This window comes from Tamandua tetradactyla, chromosome 2 (assembly GCF_023851605.1).
Source record: "Tamandua tetradactyla isolate mTamTet1 chromosome 2, mTamTet1.pri, whole genome shotgun sequence".
NCBI classification, from domain to species: domain Eukaryota; kingdom Metazoa; phylum Chordata; class Mammalia; order Pilosa; family Myrmecophagidae; genus Tamandua; species Tamandua tetradactyla.
The window spans coordinates 93,539,568-93,566,158 of NC_135328.1; the positions used below are offsets into that span (position 1 = coordinate 93,539,568).

Consider the following 26,591-nt stretch of genomic DNA (forward strand, 5'->3'; position numbering starts at 1 on the left):
TTACAGATTCAAACATACAATACTGAATAGGGATTAGAAGAAATGGCTGTGTTTACAAAATGGGATTAGAATTAAAGCATGGCATTTCTAGGGTACATATATCCTTTCAAACTGGCACACCAGCAAATGTTATGACAGAGTTTTCCTTGAATGCCAGGAGCTAACAAAAAAGAAAAAAGAAAACACCTTTCCTAGTGTTTGCTAATTGGCCTATGCAAGTGCATTCTCTCTCTCGGAGATAATCTATACAGTGAGTTTCTACAATAGCTCTAGGCCAAAGCACAAGGATGCCCTGATCTTTTCTGTCTGTGCTCCTCTCCTGGGCATGCATATGTGGCCCCAGGAATTCCCCCATTCAGTGGGTACAAATATTCCCTATTACAAAAGAAAGTTTCCTCACAGTCCTTTTACTACATTGTATATTCTACAGCCAACAAGCTCTTGCCCTAGGTAATTACCTGACTTCTCACCCACAGCATTCTGTAGGAGTGAGCGTAGTGAGCTGCCTTCTACATGCAAGGCCAGTTCTGAAGTCCCTCAGGCCACCCCCAGACAGATTGGGTCAGACATACCTGCTCACGGTATGAGCACAAGGGTGACTCTACTCCCTCTGGAACTGGAACCTGGGATCTGCACTGGGAGCACAGGACGGTGCTGAGGCCATACGGGGTGGGGGGAGGCCCAGCCAGGGTGCCATGAGATCCTATTGCTTTTAAGTAGCTTTTTTCTTGATTTGGTGCTTGTGCTCTTGTGGTGGTCCTTTGTTTTCTGGAGGTTAGAGAAAGATGTTTCTGCCAGTTTTTGCTGATTGACCAAAAGTTTCTGTGTGGAAACAGAGCCCTGATGCATTTCACACCACCATCTTGATTGGGGCCATTCCTTTTTATTTTTAAGGCATTTTGAAGCCCCAAATCTTAATGGTTAGGAACACAGACCTTGGGATCAGCTTTCATCCTACCTAATACTTGGGCAAGTTACTTTAACCTCTCTCAGCTGCAATTTGCTCATCTGTAAAATGGAGGATAATCATATCTGTCTGTGCTAGTTTGAAAGTGTTGTGTACCCCAGAAAAGCCATGTCCTTTAATTCTCATTCAATATTATACGTGGAAACCCTTTGATTATATCATATCCACAGAGACGTGGCACACCCAGTTGTGGGTGTGACCTTTTGATCAGATGGAGATGTGACTCTGCCCATTCAAGGTGGCTCTTGACTAGTTTACTGGAATCCTTTAAAAGGGAAACCACTTTGAAGAAACCTCAGATGCATAGGGTTAGAGAATAGTTGCTTCAGAGCTGACAGAGACATGGATGTTTGGAGATGCTTGCAGTGTCTACAGGGAGCGGATGCCTAGAAAGGAGCAGAGCCCAGCACATGTCACTCTGTACCTTCCCATGAGATGCTAAGCAAGCCAGAACCCAAAGTTGTGTTCCGGAGGACTAATGAAGGCCCACAGTTGCTTAGAGAGGAAAACAGTGACATCAGAAGCTGGAAGCAATGAACTGGGAACGAGGACCAGCAGATGCCAGCCACGTGCCTTTCCAGATTGACTTTCCTTGAGCCAAGGTATCTTTCTTTGGATGCCTTGGTTTGGACATATTTATGGCCTTAGAGCAGTCAACTTGTAACTTATTAAATTCCCTTTTTAAAGGCCGTTCCATTTCTGGTATATTGCATTCCAGCGGCTTTAGTGAACTAATTCATTGCCTGATAGGGTTGTTGAGAAAAACAAATAGGATTATGACAAAAATTATTCAGAACTGTGTCAAGCACAGAGTTAGCACTTGATACATGTTAAATATGATTCTTACCTGTCTTGAAAATTTGGGGCCATCCCAAACTTGAGTTAGAATTTATATTCTAGCACTCTAGGTCCTGGTTCTTTCCACCTTTCAGTGCTTCAGTGAAGCATGGTCAAAAACATTGACACTAGAGCCAAATTGCTGTGCCACCAACCAATTGTGTGATCATGGGCAAGTCAGCCATCTGTTAAATAAAAATAGTAGTGCCTTCTTCATGATGTTGTTAAGAAATTAAATGAGCTAATATTTGTAAAGTGTTAAGAACAGTGCTTGTACCTGGTAACTGCTCTACAAAGTTTTATAAATAAATAAAAATGATTTTCCTCTGTGGTGATGTTTCTGTTTTTCCTTCTGGAATCATGATATCCCATTCCTGGTGCACTCATCCTGGCAGGGAGAACTCTCACCTGTTACCTGCAGCAGTAAGATGTTAAGCCAACACTAAAAAAGAAACTGAACATTTATTTATGTTAGGATGTCATCTTTATGAAAAGTAATTATGCCCAAGTATAGGGTAAACGGCAGCTATCTACCTGGAATGAGATAGGAGCAATATTTTCCTTAATAGCAGAAAAATGAACTGAATATCTTTGCAGCCTGATAACTGTCTTGTTGTTTGCATATCTAATTTTCTCATCAGCTGCAGGTGGCTTGTTTTTCTAATTTGACTGGCTCCTCCTGATTGAGCAAAAAGCCTTAGGTCCATATGTGATTAATGTGAAGACAGATTCTGTCTATCTTAACCTCTCTGGTTAAATTAGGAAATGGAGGATTAGCTCTGGAGACCTGGGAATTAAAGCCAATTTTCTATGCTGTGAAGACAAAAGAGAGTGTTAGGAATGGATCAGCCAGTGTTTCTCTGCAGCTAGCTGGTATTGCTCTTATTTGTAACGTAATTATACATTTACATAGATGCATTTCATTGAAACCCAGTTTTAAAGACCTAGACATTTCATCATCTTCAGATAAATTTTTGGAGAGTACTCTCTCCACCCCTGCCTTTTTTAAAAGTCCTCAGCTCAAACTTTTCTACTGGCCTCTTATTATTATTGCAAAACTAAACAAATCTTGGAAACGCACCACCAGGACTCTTTAATGAAAGTTGTATTTGGATGCTTAGAGGATGATCAGTCATCTTTAAAACATTCACACCTTCAGCACTTTGGGAAGCCTGTGCAATGATGGATGCTGGTGCCTTGCCTTGCTACCTGTGACTGTACTACCCGGATGGCTCAGTTCATTTCAGTAAATCTTACCCTCGCCTTGGAAAACACACCTTTCCACCAAGCCTGGACAAGATAAATCAAATTCTGACCAGTGCTAAATCCCCCCCCCCCTTTTTTTTACTCCTCTTTTTCTCTAAGAAATGCTAAATGATGTAATGCTTTGCATTTCTTCAAATGCCCTGAAGAGATAGGTCCCTGGACCAGATAAGTCCTGAACTGCAGAGGGCCGGGCCTCTCCAGAACATCAACTAGTTTCATCCCCCTATTCCATATTATCGATAGCCCCTTCCAACATGAGAAAGTTAGAATGGGCATTGCCCAAATACCCCTAAAGAGTGAGAAGAAGATCAGAGGTGATGGTGGAGTTATACAGAGAAGGTCGGTATAACAAATGAGTATGATTGCTGAGTCATTATATTGATACCTCTTTTAGTCTCCAGTACCTCAGAGCAGCTAGAAGTAAAAACCTAAAATTGCAGATTTGTAACCCAAACCAAACTCTGAAATCTGTTCTACAACTAATTGTTGCGATGTACTTTGAAATTTGTTGCTTTTTTTGTCTCTATGTTATTTTTTACAAAAAAGAAAAAAAATGTATCGATTGTGATGACAAATACCCTGGACTGAGAGGAGGGCATGGGACATCCTGGCGAGACTTGCTGGTATGTTTCCTGAGTGACAGAAACAGCAGCTACCAGTCTTCAGTCTATCAGGAGAAGGCCATTCAGTCCTTGGATTGACCCTGTATTTTAGTTTCAGGATTTTTTTTTTTGGCTCATCTTCTGATAAACAGTACTTTTTGCTGGCAAGCTTCTCTCTGGATGATATTCTGTTCTGCTTCATGAGGCAGAACCTCCTGGGAGGCCTTCTAGAAATCCGTGGGATGTCTCTAGAGGGTTCCTCCCCCCACCCCCAACTTCTGCAACCAGAATAACAAAAAGGATGTTGATATTTATCTTGTCTTTGAGGACTTCTTAATAACTGTTCTGAAATCTATTACATCAGAATGGTAGACCACATAAGATGTGTAGGTGAAACTAGTGTCTCAGTAATTGCAGGGAGACATTCTCCCCGTCACGCCTGGCTCTGGTTATTCCTAATGAGGGAAGACATGGGGAGTGTGGTGGTTTGAAAGGAAGTATGCCCCCTAAGAAAAGCCATATTTTAATATAAATCCCATTTCATAAAGGTAGAATAATCTCTGTTCAATGCTGTGTGTTTGAAACTGTGATGAGATCATCTCCCTGGATGATGTGATTTAGTTAAGAATGGTTGTTAAACTGGATTAGGGGATGACATGTCTCCACCCATTTGAGTGGGTCTTGATTAGTTTCTGAAGTCCTATAAAAGAGGAAACATTTTGGAGAGGGAGATTCAGAGAGAGCAGAGAATGCTGCAGCAGCATAAAGCAGAGAGTCCACCAGCCAGTGACCTTTGGAGATGAAGAAGGAAAACGCCTCCCGGGGAGCTTCATGAAACCAGAAGCCAGGAGAGAAAGCTAGCAGATGACGCTGTATTCGCCACATGCCTTCCAGCCAAGAGAGAAGCCCTGACTGTGTTAGCCATGTGCCGTCTCACTTGAGAGAGAAACCCTGAACTTCATTGGCCTTCTTGAACCAAGGTATCTTTCCCTGGATGCCTTTGATTGGACATTTTTAATTGGAATGTTTTCTTGGCCTTAGAACTGTAAACCAGCAACTCATTAAATTCCCCTTGTTAAAAGCCATTCCGTTTCTGGTATATTGCATTCCAGCAGCTAGCAAACTAGAACAGGGAGTGAGTTGTGTGGCTAGATCTGACTACTACAGGCTTAGGAGTCTCATGACATTAAGCCTTAACCATCTAGAAATTCCCCGCAACCATTTCCATCCATGATCAAGGAACATCATTCGTTTAGGTGCAGTTACCCTATTTGATGTATAATGTTCCCAAAGAAAAGTTAACAAGGTCTATTTCTTGTTTATATTATGTGGTGTTCACTTGAAAATCTAAGGCTGTTGGGGAGGGAGGTACATTTCCTACCCCTTGGGGGCACAGAACAAACTCTGCTTCCTGCAGGTGGGAAAGCCAATTTTTAAGGAGTCACACGAGATGTCCAGGCCGACATTTGAAAAGTGAACTCCATGCCCTAGTGTCCTTATGAGGACAGATGCCTGCTGCAGTGACCCAGGGAAGGCTGCAACCTGAACAGACACCTCAGTCACACACACAGCCTGAATGCCTCACGCCCCTCTCAGTATCTCAGAACCTAGAAATAAAGATTGCAAACACTTGTTTTTGTTTGGTCCCCACGTAATACTTTACCAGGAGAAAATCTTTCAAGTCTTATACTATTTAGATTAAAATGTTCCATTTTCAGAAAGGGGTTTCCACTTTATAGAATGGGGTTTGGTTATTATTATCACCAGGCTGTATGTACACTTTGTGCTAATAACCCACCTGGCACCAAGTGGTGAGAGCTACACTCCTTCATCACATCAGTCACAAGGGTGCAAAAACATTTGAAGAAAAATTGCAGTTGCTTCACTATGGGTTTGGGGGGTGGATTTTTAGGGAGTGAGGGGGTGAGACAGCAGCATTTATTAAACAGATATTATATGATAGGGTCTCTGCTACATGCATCATTTAATATTTAAAACTGTCCAGCAAGGCAAGATTTATCATCCCCATTTCACAGAAGAGGAAACCAAGGTTTGGGTTACTGGCAGGGGTCACAAAGTGGATAAGAGATCAGACTTATATGCCCACATACTGCGCTCTGTGGTCCCTTGCCTAGACAGTTAGATACACACAGAATACCAATTCTGTCGCATTTGGCCAATGCTCCGCTGTTTCCTTTCTTGTCCCAGAAGAGAAGATTCTTAAAACACCTGTAGAAGCCACCAAGGCTGCTGGCCCACTGCCTGATTACAGGCCAGACACGTTTGCTTACGGCTATTCTAACCATGCGGCATTTCTTTAACAAACAGCTTGGATCTGATGGGTGTCCAAAGATTTGTCAAAAAAAAGAAGAAAGAAAGTCATTTATCAGAGCTAATAACACTATTCCTCCACATGCGAGGACACTTTGGACAAAATCAAAATCACAAGGGGGCTCCCTGCTCATGTGCACCAACTCTACCTAGCAAATCTCTCTCAGGTGCACCTACTCTACCTAGCAAATCTCTCTAAGAAGTTGTGCCTTTGGGTGTTTTCTCCCATGTTGCAAACAAAGGAAATTATTCTGTTAGGCTGGCCAGGTAGTGACAAGCATCCTTATGAGACAATCCCCTCCTCTCTCAGGGGGATTTAGGGAGCTGTCCTTTCTTTTGCCATCCACACAGGGTGCACCGGGCCCAGGAGATCCTGCCATGTCATCAGTCTCCCCGGCAGGGCTGTGCTGGGCCCTTACTCACCGAGTGCTGGCACTGACCGTCCCTAGTGACAATCAAGGGGCCTTCGGTGAAACCAAGTCACCGTCATGTAGGGATAAGATGCTCTTCTACTGTAATAATTTCCTATGAAAATTCCACCTTGCCTTTCCATTCATAATGACACTGTATTTTAGCCTTAGAGTCCCCACTGGTTAACAGGATGGATCAAATTACCCTTCCTCAAGCTCTAGTTTTTCATCCTTAAGGTATAAACAGTATAGAAAATATAATATATACAATCAGAACCCACTGACAGTGACCCCACCTTCCCACACCCATTCAAGTGAGATGAAAGGACAGATAAGATGAAGGGCAGGGAAGAATGAAGGAAATGTTTATTGAGACTGAAATGGAACATTGCTTTTTTTTTATGAGTTAACAGCACAGTGTGTTGAGAGGCTGGTTACAAGCTGACTTCAGAATGAGGATGACCTGCAGTTGTTGAGCAGCTCTGCCAACGCAAGTGCCACTAACCAGAGTAATCTGCTAAGGGGGTAGAACTGTTCAGCCCAAGATAAATTAATGATTCAACTTCATTCATATTTAGATTTATTTCCTATAAACACCATTATTTATTTGCTCTTTAAAATTCACATGGACTCACTGGTCAATATTTGGGATGTTTACATTCCAATTCAACATCATTCTCTGTAGGTTTAAGGTGCAGGTGGTTAAGACATTTATTTACTTTTCTGATGTCTTTGGCACAATTCCTGGTTTCTTAAATATAAAAGCACAGGTTTAAATTGGCTGTTCAATACTGCAGAATCACGACTATTCTGCTCTTGGTGTAAGTACAAGCTTATGTTAAGCATTATTTACAGGACGGAAGCCAAAGCACAGACTTTAATAAGTTATCTTCATAAATTAGCAGGAGAATGACAAGCAGTGGATTTTAATGAGCAGATCCAAGATTATCAGTTAGAACAACCCTCCTGGGAAGAAGAGACAAGTGTTGTGTGATGAAAAATTCCCCTGAGCCACCAATATCTCATGTCTAGGGATTTATTCTGTAAGAATCCAGGATGGGAACATCTCTTTTCTGGTCAACCCATGGAATCTAAATTAAAACACGACTTAGTTGGCAGTTTTCCAGTATGATCTGGGCACTGATGGCATGGAAACACAAGGGCAGTCAAGGACTGGCAGCTTTGAGTGGGCATGACTAACCTTGGAAGAATGAAGCCTTCCAGTTGGGTAAAAGCACACCCAAACTTAGGTGAGTGACACTTTTGTCTATAATATAGAGATCTGATAGGGATTCCCTTTCAGCAGCTAGAAACTGGAAATTGTACATGAATGGCTATGCCATCTCAGAGTATCACAACACATCTCTGCTTTGGGTCTGATACACATACGTTAAACAATCAAAACAACATGTCTTCTTACTCTTTTTTTTTTTTTTTACATGGGCAGGCACCAGGAATCGAACCTGGGTCTTCTGGCATGCAGGCAAGCATTCTTGCCTGCTGAGCCACCGTGGCCCGCCCTGTCTTCTCATTCTTGTACGCCTGAAGGAGTTCTGGGAGTTATTATTCAAGTACAAGCAGAACTCTTTATTTCACATTGACAGTTCAATTCTGATCTGTCTGGAAAATTATATGTAAAAAATAAATACACACACACACACACACACACACACACACATCTCACTCTACACTGAACACTGGGTTAGCGGTTACCAGCATCCCAATACAGTACATGGAAGAAAGAACCCTTCTCCCTTTCCACCAAAGCCCATGGCCATCTTGAAACTTATTGCAGAACTGTGCTTGTCTGTTTTCTTTCAAAGCAGTTTCTTTGAAATTGGCTGGAGATGAGTTCAAAATGGACAAGTTGGCACATTAGCTAGGGGGTTGTTTAGATGCATTATAATCTATAAAAATGTGAGATGTCAGAGGAAATTGATGCCAATAGAAAGCCTGAAGTAAAAATCTGTAACCAATTGAAGTATTTATATATCATTTAAAAACCCCAAACACTGGTCTGTATATGAGAAAGCAATTTCTCTTCTACATCTATTACCTACTTCCAACAGCTGTTACTTTATGTACTTCCAAACTTATCTTGTCTCTTGGAGAATTAAATAAACAAAACAGATAATACAACTTTCCTTTTCATCGATTTCCTTTCATCCTACCCCACCCCCCAGGCCCCAAAACTCAGAGAACAAAAGCTGTGAATCCAAATATAGAAAATAATCTGGAAGTCTATATATTAAATCAAATGTACAGTTGGTCATTAGTGTCTTTTTTCCTTAATGTTTTAATTGGCTGAGATGACTGTCGTGGAGATGTCCTTCATTGCCTCCCGTCCCCCGAAGGCGGGGACGCTAGAACTGTGAGGTCTCAGTAAACGAGATGGTGTCAGACTTGTCTACAGCAAAGCCTCCGTTGATGTAGGATTTCTTGGTCTTTGACTGTTCGTTATCAAGTACTGTGGATTCCAGCGCAAAAGGGTTCACGATGTTCTCTTCAGATGAATTATCCATCTGGTCCAGCTCCTTCTTGGAAAGCTTCTCCACAATGCCGGTGCCAAATGCATCTCCGAGGACATTCACCATGGTCCGGAACCGGTCCCTGGGGAAAAGAGAGAATGAGTCAGACAGGAAGCCCAGCTTTCGTTTTCCTTTGTCACTGGAGACAGGAAGTGTTCAGTTAAGAGACAGGGCAAATGCAGAAAGTGTCATCTTCATGATGAACCTGAGCTCCTCACAGACCTGGGAAAGAAGATGGTTCATAAAGATTCAGAATAAGCAAACAGACTCCACCAGGTCTGTGCTCCTAATAAATAACCATAATTCCCTGAACCGAGCACTAACCTCCCTAACTTCCTTCCTCTCTTCCCAAAGGAATGTCAATGGAGTCTTCACAGATATTTCTGGGGGGCTGAGGGAGGGTTGGAATTCAGTATAACTTCTGCTCCTAACCTCTGTCTTGTGGGCATTTCACATTTTATGGGAATTACTTTGTGGGCTCTCTTCTGGCTAAGCTGAGGCACTTGGCTATCTTGTGGGTAGTGTATGTGCAAGTGGGGTGGTGCATAGCGAGCGTTCCTATGTGTTTGTGTGTGCATGTGATGTGCTCATTTCTTTATCAAACCAGGCCCACAATCTATTTAAGAGCAAACCAGTGGGGACACGGCAGAGCACAGGGTCACAGAACACAGGTCAGCCTAGAAACAGATTTCTCCTGGAAGCACCTCTACCAGTCTGAACCTCCAGATGCCTGGGAAAGAGGCTGATGGAAGGAAGACATTTAGAGAAGGACAACTGCAGAGGGGAGGCCATTTTGATAGTGGAACTTTGTTGCTAGGAGATGTGGACATGGATATTTTCATGAAAACTGTATCTTTAGGTCAGAAAAGGCCAACAATATTTACACATATCCATTCTAAATGCCCTTCTGTTTTGTAACACAAGGCCACTGGATTAGACTGGACTCTGATAATGGACCAGCTAGCATCTTTTTATCTCCTGACCTCATGCATCTGGATATCTTGGAACTGCAACTCACTGGTTCCAGAAGGAGAGAAATGCAAATGCACCATCACCACTAGAAAGAAAAATCAAAACACTAGCCTCAATGGCAGGGTAATTTTGCAAAAACGGTGCCACCTCAGCTGAACCTTGCAGAGCCTGCTATGGGGTACCCAAAGCCAAGTGCAGGCACTTTAGCCTTCTGAGACATGACCCTGTATCTTCAAACCCACATGGAATATTTTTGCTTCCCTTTGCTCCATCTCAGCAGCCACCTTACAAACTACATTGCATTGCCTTCCTCACTAAGCCTGAGCTGGTTCTGATCTTCAGTTTTTGTGTGGAGCTACATTTACCCCTGATGGACAGATATAGATGCTGGAAGATCAGTGCCCAAAAGTGGGCGTCAAGAATAAACCCAGGGGCCAGGATAGTTCTAACTCCAGCACCTTGGGAGTCATGGAAGACATGATCGCATTCCTTAGCTGCTAGTGTGTGTATAGAAGAGAGAGAGAGGGAAGGAGATGGAGGGGTAGAGAAATTGAAATTGATTCAGATTGAAATTAATTGGCTGGGGTTTGCATGATCCCACACATTCTTATCATAATACTTACCATTTATTGAGCATATACTGCCTTCCAGATACTGCTCTAGACACTCTGCTCATATTAGTTCACTAAGTTCTTGCAGTGTCCCAAAGAGGTAGATAGAATTGTTCCCACTTCACAGATAATATACCTGGGCCTTAAAGAGGTTAGGGAACTTCTCAAGGTAAAACTGTAAGACACCCAATGGAATTTAAACCCAAGCTAATCTTACCCCAAGCTTGTGCCATTGACCTTAGCGGTTCTGAAGATACGGGGAAGGTGAGCTGATTCTGAACCTAAACCAGGGCTGAGCTGGTGAGAACAGCCTGGGACCTTCTTCACCCAGCTTCACCTTGCTGTTCCACGTTTATCTTGTCCCACACCTAACCCCTAACCTTGAGCAAGGCCAGTATGTGGTGCATGGAAATTCCTGGCTTTTTAAAATCACTGCTTGCAGTTATGAGGGGTTAATTATTAAGCACGTTATCAGATGGCCTGGTCAAAGGAAATTAAAGCAGCAACAGATGGCTCATTAGGCAATCTGCAGTGAGAATGATGACAGATAGCGGGTTCCGCATGGCCAGGAAGCCTTCCTCCCTCCTCTCCCAGCTGGGGCAGCACGTCCCGTCCCAACTCACAGGAGCCAGTCGACGGCAATGATGAGGGTGACGTCCTCGGCAGGCAGGCCCACAGCACTCAGCACAATCACCATGGTCACCAGGCCAGCCTGGGGCACACCAGCAGCTCCTATGCTGGCAGCTGTGGCTGTGACACTGTAGCCAAAACACACCAGCAGGAAAGGAGTTAGACACCCACGTCTCCCTCCCAGACCCCTGGCCCCAAACTGTTAGTCCCAATGACTGTCACTGCTGTATGCTCCCCCAGTCAGCCAGTAGGAAATTACTGCTAGGCATCAGCTCTGCCTCATTTTCGGTTGAGAGCTGAGAGGGGTTGAGAATATTACATCAGGACAAATCCCTCTGATGTAAGGAAGCAGAGAAGAACTGCATGAGTGGCAAAGAATGAGCGAAAGATATTCAAAAGGAAGGCACCAGCTGGAGTGTTTACTGAAGGCTTCATCCACCCATCCATGAATCCCTCCATCCTAAATAAGTGCCAAGTACCTAACCACCTGCTTCCTTCCTCCCATCTCCAATTTGCTCACCTACCCAGTCATATGTGCCAGGAATTTATGTTGCTTTGAAGGATAGTGGTAGGAGGGAATAGGGAAGGGCACTGCAATCAAGGGCAAAGGAATGAATCAGTGGTTATGAGGTTTTATGCAGTTTCTTGATATCATAAGACTCTGGCCTTTCTGGGAGCTGCCCTTTAGGGCGCTGAATTGAGAAATAGCCATGACTCCTTATAAAAGTATAAGCATTTATTTTTTACTGCTCCCTCTTGCCAGTGGGTGCATTTTGTGCAAAAGGAAGGGAGATCTGGAATCCAGGAAAGGCAGCCAAATGTTCTTCATAACTACGTCTTTAAGAAGAGCCCTCCTGAGCAGTTAAGGTATGGCACTTTATTCTTCCCTTTGGAATGTATAACTTTTCATTAGCAATATTTTCCTTACATTGTTCTAAAGGAAACAAACGCTCACCATGCTCTGAAAAGCCCCTCAACTCAGGTGAGCTTGAAGGCGCACCTGCCATATTTTCTGGAGACATGTCCTCATCCATGGGGGAATGCCTGAACTGCTGTCAGGGTGTCAGTGGCTGAAAGGTGAAAATGCAGAGACTGCCAATTTAAACTAGAAGAATCCCTGATTCTATTCAAATTCTCTGGGATCAGAAAGCCTAGGACTTCTAACAAAACTGATGACTGCTCATTCACCTGCCTAATGATGTGTCGCAGAGGGTTTGTGAGGTACAGTCAAATGCAGCCTGAAGTTCTCTGACAAGTCTGCATTTTTCTGTGTTTTTTCAGTGGCTGTGTTTTTTCAAGTCTGTGTAGTTTTTCAGTGGCTGTGACTACCAATTTATAGTAAACTATTTCTGGGGTGTGCCAATTCCTCTAAAAGTCTGGGACCTGCACAGTCCTTTACATCTGTTCTGACCTAAATATTCTTTGGAAAACCCAAGTTTATTTCACTGCTGGTTGACAAAATTAATATTGAAAAAATTGGTGGGTTTTCTTTGTCAGAAGTGATGTGTGCCATACTCCTTTGATGTCTCTGAGAAGCCTCAACCCACCATGGTTAACCACGTCTCTATAGTGGGAGACCAGGAATGAAACTCAAAATCCATTTAGTCAAGGAAAACTCTGCTCTTGAGCCTTGACCTTGTTTGCTAAACTCAGCACTTGGCTGGCTTTGGTCTGAAACTCAGTACTATAAATCTTCAGATAGGAAAAACAATCATCATCTGGAGAAAGTTCTTTCCTAGCACTGAGGCCTGGTTTTAGGACAGGTCATCTAACTCAGCTCTCTGAAAGGGCTGGAGACTGGGTTGTGAGCACAGGTTTTAGAGTCATTTTACTGTCTCCTCAGGCAAGTTACTTCTCTGAGCTTCAATTCCTTGCCTTTATAATAGGGATCACAATGCTTATTTTGCATTATTGCTTACTATCGCTGTGAAGACTAATTGAGGTAAGGCATCCAGTATAGCACCTGTATATAGCAGATGCTTAAAAACCAATGCCACCTAAGAAAGCTAAGTATAGAATTACCTGACCTGGCTATCCAACTTCTAGGCACATACCAAAAGCAGGGACTCGAACAGACATTTGCACACCAGTGTTCATAGTAGCATTATTCACAGCTGTCAAAAAATGGAAGTGACCCAAGTGTCCATTGACCAGTGAAGGGATGAATAAAATGTGATATATACACGCAATGGAATATTATTCAGACATAAAAAGCAATGAAGCCCTAATACAGGCAACAACATGGATGAGCCTTGAAGACATCATATTGAGGGAAATAAGCCAGACACAAAAGGACAAATATTGCATGGCCTCACTGATATGAAATAATTCGAATAAGAAAACTCAGGGTCAGAATCTAGAACACAGGTTACTAGGGGACTGGGTGGGGGGAGGGAATGGGGAGTTAATGGTAAGTTGTACAGAGAATCTATTTGGGTTGATTGTAAAATTTTGGTAATGGATGGTGGTGATGGCTGCACAACGTTGTGAATATATTTAAACATCACTGAATTACATATTTGAATGTAGTTAAAAGGAGAAATTTTAGGTTGTATATATGTTACTAGAATGAAAATTTAAAGAAAATCTCGCAACTGTACCACACAAACAGGGCACCATTTTACCATGGTAAATTTATAAAAAGTTTCTTTTATGAATTGTAACAAATGTTCACCACTAATGCAAGGTGTTAATAATAGGGTGGTATATGGAACTCTATTTTATGCATGATTTTTCTGTAAATCTACAATTTCTCTAATAAAAAAAAAAAAAACTGATGCCATTTCTGCGGCTACTACTTTTCTTTTTCCTCTAAACTCTTTCTGGGCCCTGACTCTCATAATTATCTTTCATTACAGAAAAATTCATTTTTAAGGTTATAACTTTTGATAAGTGAATATTATAAAACCTCAGAAGGGTTTGTTTTGGTTAGAGGGCAAACAAATATTTTTTGATGTTCAGTCTAAAGAGACCACAGAAAGAGATAATACAGTGGGTCTAGAAATATCTTTAACCATTAGCCACAAGAGATATAATTGTGGAAAGTTAAAAGCAACATTTATTATTTTGTTCTCTTCCAGCTAAAGAAAAGATTTTTTTCTTAAGTTAGTGATTTCTCTGGGTTTCCCAGGTGTTGTTATTGACTCCAGGCCAGTAGTTACCATCAAGTCTGGTTTAAGGATGCACCAGAGAGTAGGGAGAAATGTTTTCATATGACTTCACCAATCAGCCTCTAGGCCCAAAGTTTATTCCTCTAGCAGTCAGGGTAAAAAAATGGTTAGGAAAAAAAAAATTGGTTAGAAAAATCTAAGAAACTGATGACTAAGGCAGAGGGAGGGAATTCATCATAAAGTGGCAAATACCCAAAAGAACTGCCACCTCATACAACTGCTCCTTGGAAATCAAGTCAATACAGACTGGGTTCCACAGGCCAAGGTGAGAAACGTGGGAAAACGGACTTGGAAATGCAAAAAGAAGCAACTTCTGGAACTGAAATGCTGGCTGTGGAGCAGAAATTTTCTCAGGCATAATTCATGTTTTCAGTTTTAAAATAAAAATACTCTCTGCTGTTCTCCCTACAGGACTTGACTCAAGCTCTCTTGGCACAGGCTTTGTAGCACTAAGACTTTTTGCAGATTGCACAGCAGCTGTATAGTTTCCCAGCTGATGTGCCAAACAATCTTATTTTGCACTTGTCTTCAGCCAATTTCAAGCAAACTGCAATAAAAAATTATGATTTAGCATTGGGGAGGATTTAAAAATGTACTGTATAAGAATATTGTTCATTTATTCAACAAACTCTTAATTTATGTCTAAACATTTGTGCCTGTGCCAAGTTGTAGGGTGACAAAAGTGAATTAACTTTGAAAGGTTTAGATTTAACCTGGAGTAGGTCAAGGGACCCAGTTTAGTCTTAAACTTTCATCCTTAACAGAAATAAAATCTCCAGATTAACTCTATTCCCAACCCATCACTCTACAGCGGTGCTGTCCAACAGAAGTTTCTGCAGTGATGGGAATGTCCTTTTTCTGTGCTGTCCAATTTGGTAGCTACTGGCTACACGTGGCTATTGAGCCCTTGAGATACTGCTAGTATGACCAGAACTACATAAAGTATGGAACCCCTGTTTAAAAATCATTAACCTCAAGACAGCGACAGTAGAACATTAAACCAAGCACAGGATGTAAGTGTGCCACTGCAGGTTGCATCACCATGAAGACAGCTCTTCCAGTATAAACTTGACTGAAGGGATGGATTTTTAATTTAATTTAAATAGCCATTTGTAGTTGGTGGCATGTTGGACAGTGCTGGTCTAGAGAAACATCTCTGGCAAAGTTCACCGATGACATTTTCACCATCTACTTGAGCAGGCAACTCTCAGTTCTCATTTTACAAGAATTCTTTGCAGTAACTGACTCCATGGACCACTTCGTCCTTGAAAATCTCTCTTCTCTTGGTTTCCATAACAAAATACTCTCCTGGCTCTCCTCTGCCTCTCTGCTCTTTCTCACTGTCCTTGGGCTGCCCCCTCTTGGCCTGCCCGGGGCTTGTCCTTAAGTCCTCTTCTCTACAAAGTCCCCCTACTTAGTGTCATCCATTCCCAACACTTACTGAGTGTTCAGTATGTACTAGGCGCTGTTCTAAGCATGTCACATACTGAATCCTCACTGTTTGTGGAAGATGTGGGTTATTCTTATCCTCATTTTATAGGTGAGGAAACTGGAGCTTAGTGAATTCAAGTCACATGGCCAAGGTCACACAGCTGATAAGTAGTGTCGCTGAGATTCAAACACAGACAACTGATTCCTGACCCACGCACATCTGTATCTCTAGTACAAACTTACTCCTTTCTCTGCCAGCTATAAATCTCTACCAGGATATCTCAAAAGCATTTCAAATTCCACGTGCTAATAAGTGTGAATTCTATCTTCCCACCTAGACCTGCTGCTTATATTACACTAGTCCCTGTTCTGGTAAACACCATCCACCAGTCCAGAAGCCTGGGAGTCATCCTAGCCTTCCATTTCCCCTCACCCTCTTACATTCGACTCATGCCTCTTGAATTCACTACCTCTCCTCCATTCCCCACCCCCACCCCACCTCAGTGACTTGATTTAGGCCTTTTAATATCTTTCTGGACTACTGCAATAGCTTTTTAACTGGTCTTCTAGCTTATGGTCCTAGCTCCTACCTAGTCCATCTACCCTATTGCCAATTACCTTTCTAAAATGTAAATCTATCCATATCCCATTGTTTAAGATGCTTCCATGAATTTCCTGTACAAAGCCTGTCACAATATGACCCTGCCTGCCTTCGTGTTCCCACATTGAGTCATAACCAGCCATACCAAATGATGAGTGCTCCATAACTAGGCTGAGGGCACACCACACTGCCCAAAATGCCATTCTACCAACCAAAATGCCTTGACTTCTTCTTCTGCTGCAGAATTCATTTTCTGCCTCTAAGCCTCAGCTACAACCTCCTCCTCTGGGAAACCTTCCGTTCCTTTCTCTCCTTGGTATCCTCTGAGGCACTTATTCAAATTCTGTTGTAACCCTTATCACATTACTCAGTCTTCATTTAGATATTTAAATCCCCCACTGACCAGGAACCCCTTGAAAGCAGGGTCTGGCCCTGATTGAACCTTGAGTCCTTCAACTGGGCTCAGCATTGACTGGGTTCACTGAACTGAGAACAGAATGATGCCTTTGGCTGGCCAGACCCTGAAGCACAAATCTGGACTAGCATGATTCCACTATGTGTAATGTAATTGGATTTAATCTTGGAAAGAGACTTTGCAAGCCAGATAAAGCAACCTGCCACTGGACCATTCTTGGTTTCCTTTCACTGACCATCTCTATTTGAGGCAACCCCAGTACTAGTCCTGAAAATGAGCTTGATGCCATGCCTCACCTGATGGTGATTATCTGCCCGATGCTCAAGTCCAGGGCATTCAACTGTGCAATAAACACGGCTGCCACTGCTTCATACAGTGCAGTCCCATCCATGTTGATTGTCGCACCAACGGGTAGGACAAATCTCGTGATTCTCTTGTCGATCTGGTTCTTTTCTTCAGCACAGCGGAAGGTGACAGGCAGTGTTGCTGAACTGTGTGATAAAAAGAGATGGGAACTTATGATCTATGAACGCTGGTCCTCAGTCCCTGCCTGAGGAGACACCTCTCTTCCAAACAATGAAGCAAGAGCCCAGAGCATGCCAGGAACTATTATTGGTGGGTCCAGGTTCAGAAGATGCCAGGCTTGCCGCTGCTCCCAGTTACACCACAGCCCCTTCCTAGGCTAGAGAGCCATGCCAGGAAGGCAGGAAATATTCCATACGGTGAGGAAATATGTTCAAGGATAGAGAGGCAAAGAATATGGAAGTCATTTCTAGAATTAAACACAGCTAAGTAAAGCACAAACTGGAGGAAGTGCTGCTTCTAGTGAGGTCAGAGCTGATGAAGGTTGTCTCCAAGGCTTCTTTCAGAAACCTTTCATCTATTTACCTGGAAGAGATCATGAGGGCTGTCAGGAGAGCCTGGGCCATTCCCATGGCGAATCGGAAGGGGTTCTTTCGTACAACTATGAAATATATCAGTGGGAGAATGACAATAGAGTGGATTGCGAGCCTGTAGAGGACAGAGAGAGAAACAGTGTCAAAGATAATACCACCTCCTCATACTTAAATCCTTTCTTCAAATGGTTTTTTTAATCCACGGTACCATTCAGCCTTTATAATTACCCAATGAGAAGCAGGGTAGGGATATATGTCCCCATTCACAGGAGGATATAGAAGCACAGCAAATCAAGTGTCTCATCAAAGTCAGTAGCAGAATCAATTTTTGAGCTCACAGGACACGGTAACATCAAGGTGCTAGCCCCCATATGTGCAGTTCTGCTATCCAAAATGCTCTTTCCTTCCTTTTCTTTTCATTTTTTAAAAAAATATTTTTGGAGAAATCTTCACAAATGTACATTCTACACATGGTGCACAATCAATGGCTCACAATATCATCACATAACTGTGTATTCATCACCATGATCATTTTTCAGAACATTTGCATCATCCCAGAAAAAGAAATAAAAAGAAAAAAGAACAAACTCATACATACCATACCTCTTACCCCTCCCTCTCATTGACCACTAGTATTTTTGCTTCCTTCTTTCTTCTCCTGCTGAATTCTAACTCTTCTTCTAAGACTCAGCTAAACATCCCCCTCCTCTGGAAGCTGTCCCTCACCTTCCCTCCTTGGTGACACTGTGGCCCCCACACAAGTTTCATCATAGCATTGGTGGCAGTGCTCATTCTCCTCCAACCTCTGGACCAGGCCTGCTGTCCTGCTGATGGCACCCACTGTCTAAGAGGGAAGTCAAGGCTTCAGTAAGGAAGAAGCCCCTGCTCTTCCACTGTCACACTTGATGGCTGACCCTCTTTTCTTGATTATTCCTGCCTTCCAAAACTGCTCCTTGTTTCACGTAGAAATATACACATTACACGAAACAGGGGGCTTAAGAAATAAGATTGATTTGGCAAACAATATGTATATGTAAGTGGCAGCTTAAGAGTTTAAAGATCAGTTGTGCAAGGCTGACATAATATGACATGCTCATTCAAATGACATATGCTGGAATTCTGGAGAAAGGGTCTTCTAGGTAGAGAGCTTGCAGCTAGGAATATAAAGAGGTAACTTAGAGAAATCAATAATTAATTTAGAATACTTTCAGATACCTAGATAGGGCAAGAGAATGGAAACCAGCAGAACTCCATTAGGAAATGGCTCAGCGTAATATGCCCTCAGTCACATCACTGCCTAGATACAGCTTCTGATACTGCCTGTTTCAGCAGCCCTGGAGCAAGGCTGGCTTCTAATAAGCTAGGTGGTCTTGTCTCCCTCTCCACAGTAGGCCAGGGACTCCACTCTGTTCCTCAAACTCCGGGAGCCCAGAATGCTTCCGTGTTGGCTGGCAAGGTTATGGTTTTTGACAAACACAGATTAAAAACCAAGTGCTGTATAATGGACCTTCCCAAATGCACTCAAGTTCCAATAAGTGGCCTGATTGCTCAAGTTGGGTGTTTGGGGGTATTGATCTGTGGGAGATAAACTGATGCTATTTACTCATTCCCTCGGTCAATATTTCTCAGCACATGTAATGTATCCTGCCCCTGGTTGGGTGTCATGGGGCACTGGTCATAAACTCTCACCACATCTGCCCTCAAGGACTAGGTTGTAACAAACATTCAAATGACCTGTCCTCTGCCGCATTCCTGTTTTAGGGCCCTCAAAAAACCCTACACAATTCCTCCTAGCGTGAAGATTTCCCAGCACCTCCTCCCAACACCCTGATGATGCAGGGTATGACAGTAGTTACCCTCCCCGCAGCAGAGTTTGAGCCAACCAGCCATGCTGCTCTTACTTGCTCGAGTCTGATTTCATTTAGGTCCTGCCTAATTTCTTTCAGGCTCCGGGTATGTGGGCTGTTCTTACTGGCTGGGCACTTTTACACCTTTGAAGGAGTGAAGGCCAGAAGAGATCCAAAAGGGGCTCCAAGTGGTTTTTGCTCTTGGTTTAAAAAATGATTTTAACACAATCAATAAAGGCAGCGACAGAGCCTGAGCCAGGCTGTTCTGCCAAGTGTTGGCAATTAGCATGATGTGCCACCTACAGTGCAGCTGGTAAAGGGCAGGCCCCTCCCCCCCTGCTCTCGTATCTCTGAACCCTATCTTTCCTGCATACGGGAGAGGAGCCAGTTTTCACTAACTGAAACCTAACCTCTCAGCAGCAATCCACTGGATCAAATGAGATTTCTGTTTGTTCCCTTGAGTCTGACATACCCAGCTAGGACTGTGGCCATGTAGAGGCCCAACTTGCGGAATATTTCCCAGTCTTCAACTTCTATGATCTTCCCAGCAATCAGAAACAGAATACCCAGCGGCATGTAACTGGAAAGGAAGCACAACAAAGACACGCTTTTGTTATCAGGGGTTTCCTCAGGCTGGGATAGCTGGGGAAGAAATGAGGCAGCGCATGCGTGCATGCAGGGCTTGGCACGTGAGCTCTGTGGGGAGGAGCACAGAGCACACAATGAAACTAAGCTCTCAGTTTCAAGCTCTGGGTGAACTATGCAAGCTCCAGCTTTTCGAGTTCCTGAGTGCATCTGATATTCTACCTATCAAGTCACCATAATGGGGCAAACATGTCAAGAATGTGTGGTCAAATGGATGCACATCCCACACCCTGTTCCCAGGACACAACGTTCTGCCAAAGGGTGCACCTCAGATGCTACTTTAGCTTGACCCTCTATTCCCAGTATGCTCTTACTAGTCACAACCACCTTGTTTCTCAACTAGCAGCATGAACAGTAGAGATAATGGTATTTGTAGTGAAAGTGGATGTGACAGCTCTATTTGTGAAGCTCTTCTTCCAGGCTTTGCATTGGGTTAAATAGTTTACATGCATCGTTTCACTTGGCGTACTTCTCCCAACCCTGGGAGTAGGCTTTATGTCCCTCTTATACAGATGACGAAGCTGGGGTTCAGAAGGATTAAGTGACTTGCTTAACTGAAATAAGTGGCTGGTTTCATGAACTCTTTACGTCACTGTCTATGTGTACACATTGGATTAAATAATGCTGAAAGGATTTAATGTGAGATAAGTGAGGACTCAGGTCTCCTAGGAAAGGTGGAGTTTTGCCATCTTCAAGAACAAGGGCTGATGCTCAGGTGGGGCCACCCATATGCTCACCTGACAGCTGCTTTCCTGGGGATGGGTTAGTGCCCATGTGGTACCAATTGTAAATATTCTTAAAATCATTTCTCTGTGGGGCCTAATAAGGAAAGCACTTTGTGTCATGTGCAAGCAACTCCTTCCAAACCATTCCTTTAAAAGTCACTTCTTACATGAGTGCCTGTTGGGTGCAAGGTAACCTCCTATGGCTTTAGGGGAAAAGGTGACAGCTGATACCTAGGCTTACATCAGTGAACAAAATCTTAAGCAGTATGTGGAAATTTTAAAACATGAGTGTCTTCATAGCAAATGTTCTTCCTCTCTAGGGTGAAGCTAGTTAAGATATATAAGCCTCTCCTTTCTAATTTTGAGGGGATGAGTTGTCAGGGGAAGCAGGATGGCGTTTAATGGCATCTACTCACCACATAATGATCTGGACGATTTTCATGGTTGCATCATTCAAAGCATTAAAGAAATCCACCAGAATCTGCCCCCTTTCTCCCATTTTTCCAATGACAATTCCAAAGACAAGGCAAAAGACAATCAAGCCCAGGACATTTATGCCATCTGAATACATGCCCACTATTTTATATTCTTTCGTTTCGTTCTACGGATCAAAACCAAGAAAATATATTGGTGCATGATTATACTTTTGTTAGAATTCATAGGTCCTGAAATGAAGAAGTTACAATAGCCAAACACAATAAATTAGAGATCTACCAGTCAGGTTCAACAATACTTAAGGAAATATAATTTAAAAAACTATTCATGTGTGGTGGTTTGGAACAGTGTGTACCCCAGAGAAACATATCCTTAAACTTAATCCATTCCTGCGGGTGTGAGCCCATCGTAAGTAGGACCTTTTGATGAGGCGACTTCAGTTAAGGTGTGACACACCTCATTTAGGATGGGTCTTAATCCTATTTATTGGAATCCTTTATAATCAGAATGAAATTCAGACACACAGAGAGATAGCTGCAGCAAGCAACCAGAAGCTGAAATCAATGGAACCTGGTAGAGAAGGGAGAGGCCAGGAGTTGTCACCATGTACCTTGATAAGGGCAAGACTGCTGCAGCCAGCCTCAGAATGCCATTTGGGAAGAAAGCATTGTCTCGATGACACCTTGATTTGGGCTTTTTCCTAGCCTCAAATCATAAGTGGATGAATTCTTGTTGTTCAACCCAACCCATTTCACGGTATTTGCTTAGCAGCCCAGGAAACTAAAACAGCAGGTAACAAATTTTACACCCCACCCCTAATTAAAGTTAGTTTTTTGGTTTTTTTTTTTTTTTGTGCCCCTCTTTTAATTGGGAATCTTAGTTAAAAACATTTAATATCCATATTTGAATATTTCTTTTGAAGATTTCTTATTCTGGGATATTTTACATTTTTAATAAGAGTTTTAGAATCAAGACACTTCAGGGTTATTTGAACTACTAGCTACATTTGGAATCTACTTTTTAAAAAGATAGGAATTGACAATGCAGGAAATACAAAATATTTACCACTGTGAAAATTTGGGGGATGTTTTATCATCAGTTTTATCCTGATAACTAAGCCCAGGAACACTCTTTACTGCCTAGGGGCTTGGATGATAAACATGACTTTAGAGATAACAATGTAAAATTTAAGACAAAAGTACATCATCATTTGGTTTGAGGAATTCCCTCTATTTTCTCCAAAGAGACAAAGGAATTCATGAGTCATAGGAAGTCTGCCCATTTCTGAATTTTCTGCACTCCTTACCCTGGATTCTTCTCTCTATCATGGTTAATGGGGAAAATATGGAGAGTCCTTTGATTTAAGCTGGATCCTCCAAAAGAAGCAATGCAAATATCCTAACCAGATATCCACCACTAGCAATCATTTCTTCATTTCAGCTTGGGTAAAAATGGTATAAGATTTACTGAGAGATTTCACAGGGAGATGACAATCTAAATGGTGCAAACCAAGTTGATAAGGAATTGCATTGGGTAACAGTCATTTCTTACTTCTAATTAAATGAAAATTTGTCTTATAGTTAGAGTGTGCATACTGCAATGGGTACAGCATAAGGTCTTAAAATTGAACTGGAGAGATAACCGAGCATTAGAAACACAGGTCAATGATAACACGATGTGTAATTAACTGCACAGACAAATGTCGTGTGGAGTCTGGGGATATGGACAAGGACTGGGTGGTCAGTGAAGGCCTGAGGAATGGGCAGCCTGGAAAGCATGGTCCAGAAAAGTGCTAAGCAAAGCCAAGCCATCATGCATTCACTGGACCTCTGTACCTTGCTTGGCTAATTCTTACTCATCCTTCCTGGCTCTAAAATTAATTTAAGCCCCCTTGTTGAGTGCCCAAAGCACCCTGTTCTTTCTTTCCTATTGTAGTACTCATCACCCTTCCCATGAGAGCCGAGGCCACGTCTGACTTTTCACAGTTGTAACCTCGATGGCAGCAGGGCCTGGCACATGGGGGTGCTCAGAGAACATTTGTGGAACCACATTGCCAGGCAGGAATAAGGCACAATTGAGGAGGCAGATCTAGGTAGTACAGAGGAGACCCACTGGGAATACTGAGCAGTAGGCTGGGAAAACTGGAGCGCACCCAGGACCTGGGGTTAAGACGTCTCTGCAGTAGGAAGCAGGGAGCCAACTGTGCCAATCTACTTTAATTTGCATTCATCAGTCTACAAATACTTTTTTCTTTATTATTATTTTTTAATCTAAAGCTTCCCTTCCTGTGTGAAGGCAGAAAGAAACTTTCAGGGAGAAATCTACCACAGGCCTACAAATATACTACTTTAGAACCCATTGCCAATTCTGAAATCCCCCAAAGCTCTGAAAGCCCATTGATTTTATTGAAAAATTTATGACACACTCTCTTGACGGCAGAGCCTACCCTGAACTGAGTTGAGGCTATTTATAGTCTTTATTTCTCTCGCGCAGTGGGAATATTCATGAATTTGCAGCAGAAATACTGATGTGCCCGATTCTGGAGTTTGCTGCCAATCGCAGTTAAGGTTGTTACATAATATCTAGTACATACTGCAAGCGCATGGCCCTTCGAAAGTCTGAAAAAACGCTGGATTCTGCATGATAGGGAAGCAGAATGTTTCGGATAAGGAACTGTGTACCTGCCCTCCACCTCAGGTAGCACAAATCTAAAGCAGTTCCCGGGCGTGCCCAACCCTCCAGTAGGCGGCGCTGTGGAGGGAGAGGAGCACAGCTCATCCTCTTGTCCCCGTGTTGTTCCCACTCTCCGTGCACTCACCTCTCAGCCCAGCCTACAGAGCCGGGGGCGAGGGGAGGGGGGAGGCGGGGCGGGCAGGCAAGCGGCAGGAAACATACCTTGGAGATTGCAGTGGTCGTGACAGGTGTGAACGGCTCATATGTGGCGTTCACCACTGGTTTATTAGGAGGAGTCACTTCTTCACGCTTGGTTTTGTACTGCACATTAAGAGACAAGCAAAAACAAACAAGCAAACAAAAAAGAATTTTAACTTCCCAGGCGAAGTGACAGGAAATTGTTAGTTTGGACAAAACGCCTCGGTTGACTTTTTTTTTTTTTTTTTTTTTTAATTTCTGTTTGACGTATGGCCTTATAGATGTTTTCTTAGAAACTTTTTTTTCAATTGTTTTTAAACTTATAGGACAGTTACAAAAATAATACAAACCCATACAGAGAATTTCAACATATCCCTATCAACCCCTATACCCAGATCCACTAATTTTATCATTTTGCCACATCTGCCATTATCATTCTATCTACTCATCTCTCTATATCTCCATCAATCGATTTTCTGAACATTTGGTGTGGGCTGTACACATCAAACTCCTTGAATACTTAATACTGCCATGTATATTTCCCAAGAACAAGCATACTCACTTATGGAACCATCTTAAGTGTGGTTACCAAGTTTAAGAAATTTAACACTGATCTAAAGCTTACAGTTTATATTCCAATTTTTTCTTACGTACCAATAATGTCCTTTTGAACCTCTTCTCCTCCCTTGCTTGGTCCCATCCAGGATCATGTACTGCATTTAAGTGTCATTATCTCTTGAGTTGTTCTCTCTCTTTCCTTTTCAATCATGGGAACACATATTCAACATAAACTGCAGAATCCTCACCACCTAATGTTACTAAAACTTTCCCAAGAGCCCCAAATGGAAACCCTATACCCATTATGCATTAATTCCCTATTCCCCTGGCCCCCTGCCCCTGGCAACCTGTACTCTAACTTCTCTCCCTATGAGTATGCATATTCTTCAATCATTTCTTAGCAGCTCCCATAGGGCTAAAATCTAATATTCTAAATCTATGATGAGCTTGTTTGCTTTGATACCACTTTAATTTCAAAAGTATATACAAACTTATGTTCCTAAACCCCTCTGTCCCTTCACTTTTATGTAGTTCTTGTCACATATTATATGTTTATGCATTATGAGAAAAAAAAACCCACTGATCTCTCATTACATTTTAGGTATTTGCCTTTTAGATCCTGTAGGAAGTAAAAAGTGGAGTTACAAACCAAAAATGCAGCATTACTGGCATTTATATTCCCCCATGTCATCACCACTGGAGATCTTTATTTCTTCATGTGGCTTTGACCTATGGTCTATTATTTTTTCCTTCAACCTGCAGAACTCTTTAGCATCTCTTGTGTGCTGGTCTAGTTGAGACAAAGTCCCTAAACTTTATAATTATCTAGGAGTGTCTTAATCCTTCCCTTATTTCTGAAAGACAGCTTTGCCAGATATAGAATTTTTGTTTGGTGATTTTTTTTTTTTTTGGAAAATTTGCATCTATTCAGAAAAAGAAATAAAAAGACAACAGAAAAAAATTCACACACACCATACCCCTCACCCCTCCCCTTCATTGATCACTAGCATTTCAATCTAAATTTATTTTAACATTTGTTTCCCCTATTATTTATTTTTATTCCATATGTTTTACTCATCTGTTGATAAGATAGATAAAAGGAGCATCAGACACAAGGTTTTCACAATCACACAGTCACAGTGTGAAAGCTATATCATTGTACAATCATCTTCAAGAAACATGGCTACTGGAACACAGCTCTACATTTTCAGGCTGTTCCCTCCAGCCTCTCCATTACATCCTGACTAACAAAGTGATATCTAATTAATGCATAAGAATAACCTCCAGGATAACCTCTCGACTCTGTCTGGAATCTCTCAGTCATTGACACTTTATTTTGTCTTATTTCACTCTTCTCCCTTTTGGTTGAGAAGGTTTTCTCAATCCCTTGATGCTGAGTCTCAGCTCATTCTAGGATTTCTGTCCCACGTTGCCAGGAAGGTCCACACCACTGGGAGTCATGTCCCACGTAGACAGTGGGAGGGTGGTGAGTTTGCTTGTTGTGTCAGCTGGAGAGAGAGGCCACATTTGAGCAACAAAAGAGGTTCTCTTGGGGGTGACACTTAGGCCTAATTTTAAGTAGGCTTGACCTATCCTTTGTGGGGTTAAGTTTCATATGCACCACCCCCAAGGTTGGGGGCTCAGCCTATAGCTTTGGTTGTCCCCACTGCTTGTGAGAATATCAAGAATTCAACTTGGGGAAGTTGAATTTTCTCCCTTTTTCACCATTCCCTGAAGGGGACTTTGCAAATACTTTTTTATTCACTGTTCAAATCCCTCTGGGATTTATCGGGCATCACTCTGGACAAATCATTCGTTGGTGATTTTTTGCTTTTAGTTCTTT

At 42.4% G+C, this 26,591-nt stretch overlaps 1 protein-coding gene across 4 annotated transcripts in view; it reads right to left on the reverse strand.

Annotated features, from left to right (window-relative positions):
- Positions 1-7,435: 7,435 nt before the first annotated feature.
- Positions 7,436-26,591, reverse strand: part of SLC1A1 (solute carrier family 1 member 1) — a 128,548-nt gene continuing 109,392 nt past the window's right edge. For all 4 annotated transcript variants that reach the window (XM_077148284.1, XM_077148281.1, XM_077148283.1 and 1 more), the window contains 7 exons: positions 24,215-24,313; positions 21,301-21,485; positions 19,987-20,094; positions 17,660-17,782; positions 17,068-17,262; positions 11,148-11,282; positions 7,436-9,023 (listed from right to left, as the gene is read on the reverse strand). In XM_077148284.1, coding sequence (XP_077004399.1) covers positions 8,777-9,023; positions 11,148-11,282; positions 17,068-17,262; positions 17,660-17,782; positions 19,987-20,094; positions 21,301-21,485; positions 24,215-24,313 — 1,092 coding nt within the window. In that variant the 3' untranslated portion in view covers positions 7,436-8,776. The remainder of the gene's footprint in view (positions 9,024-11,147; positions 11,283-17,067; positions 17,263-17,659; positions 17,783-19,986; positions 20,095-21,300; positions 21,486-24,214; positions 24,314-26,591) is intronic.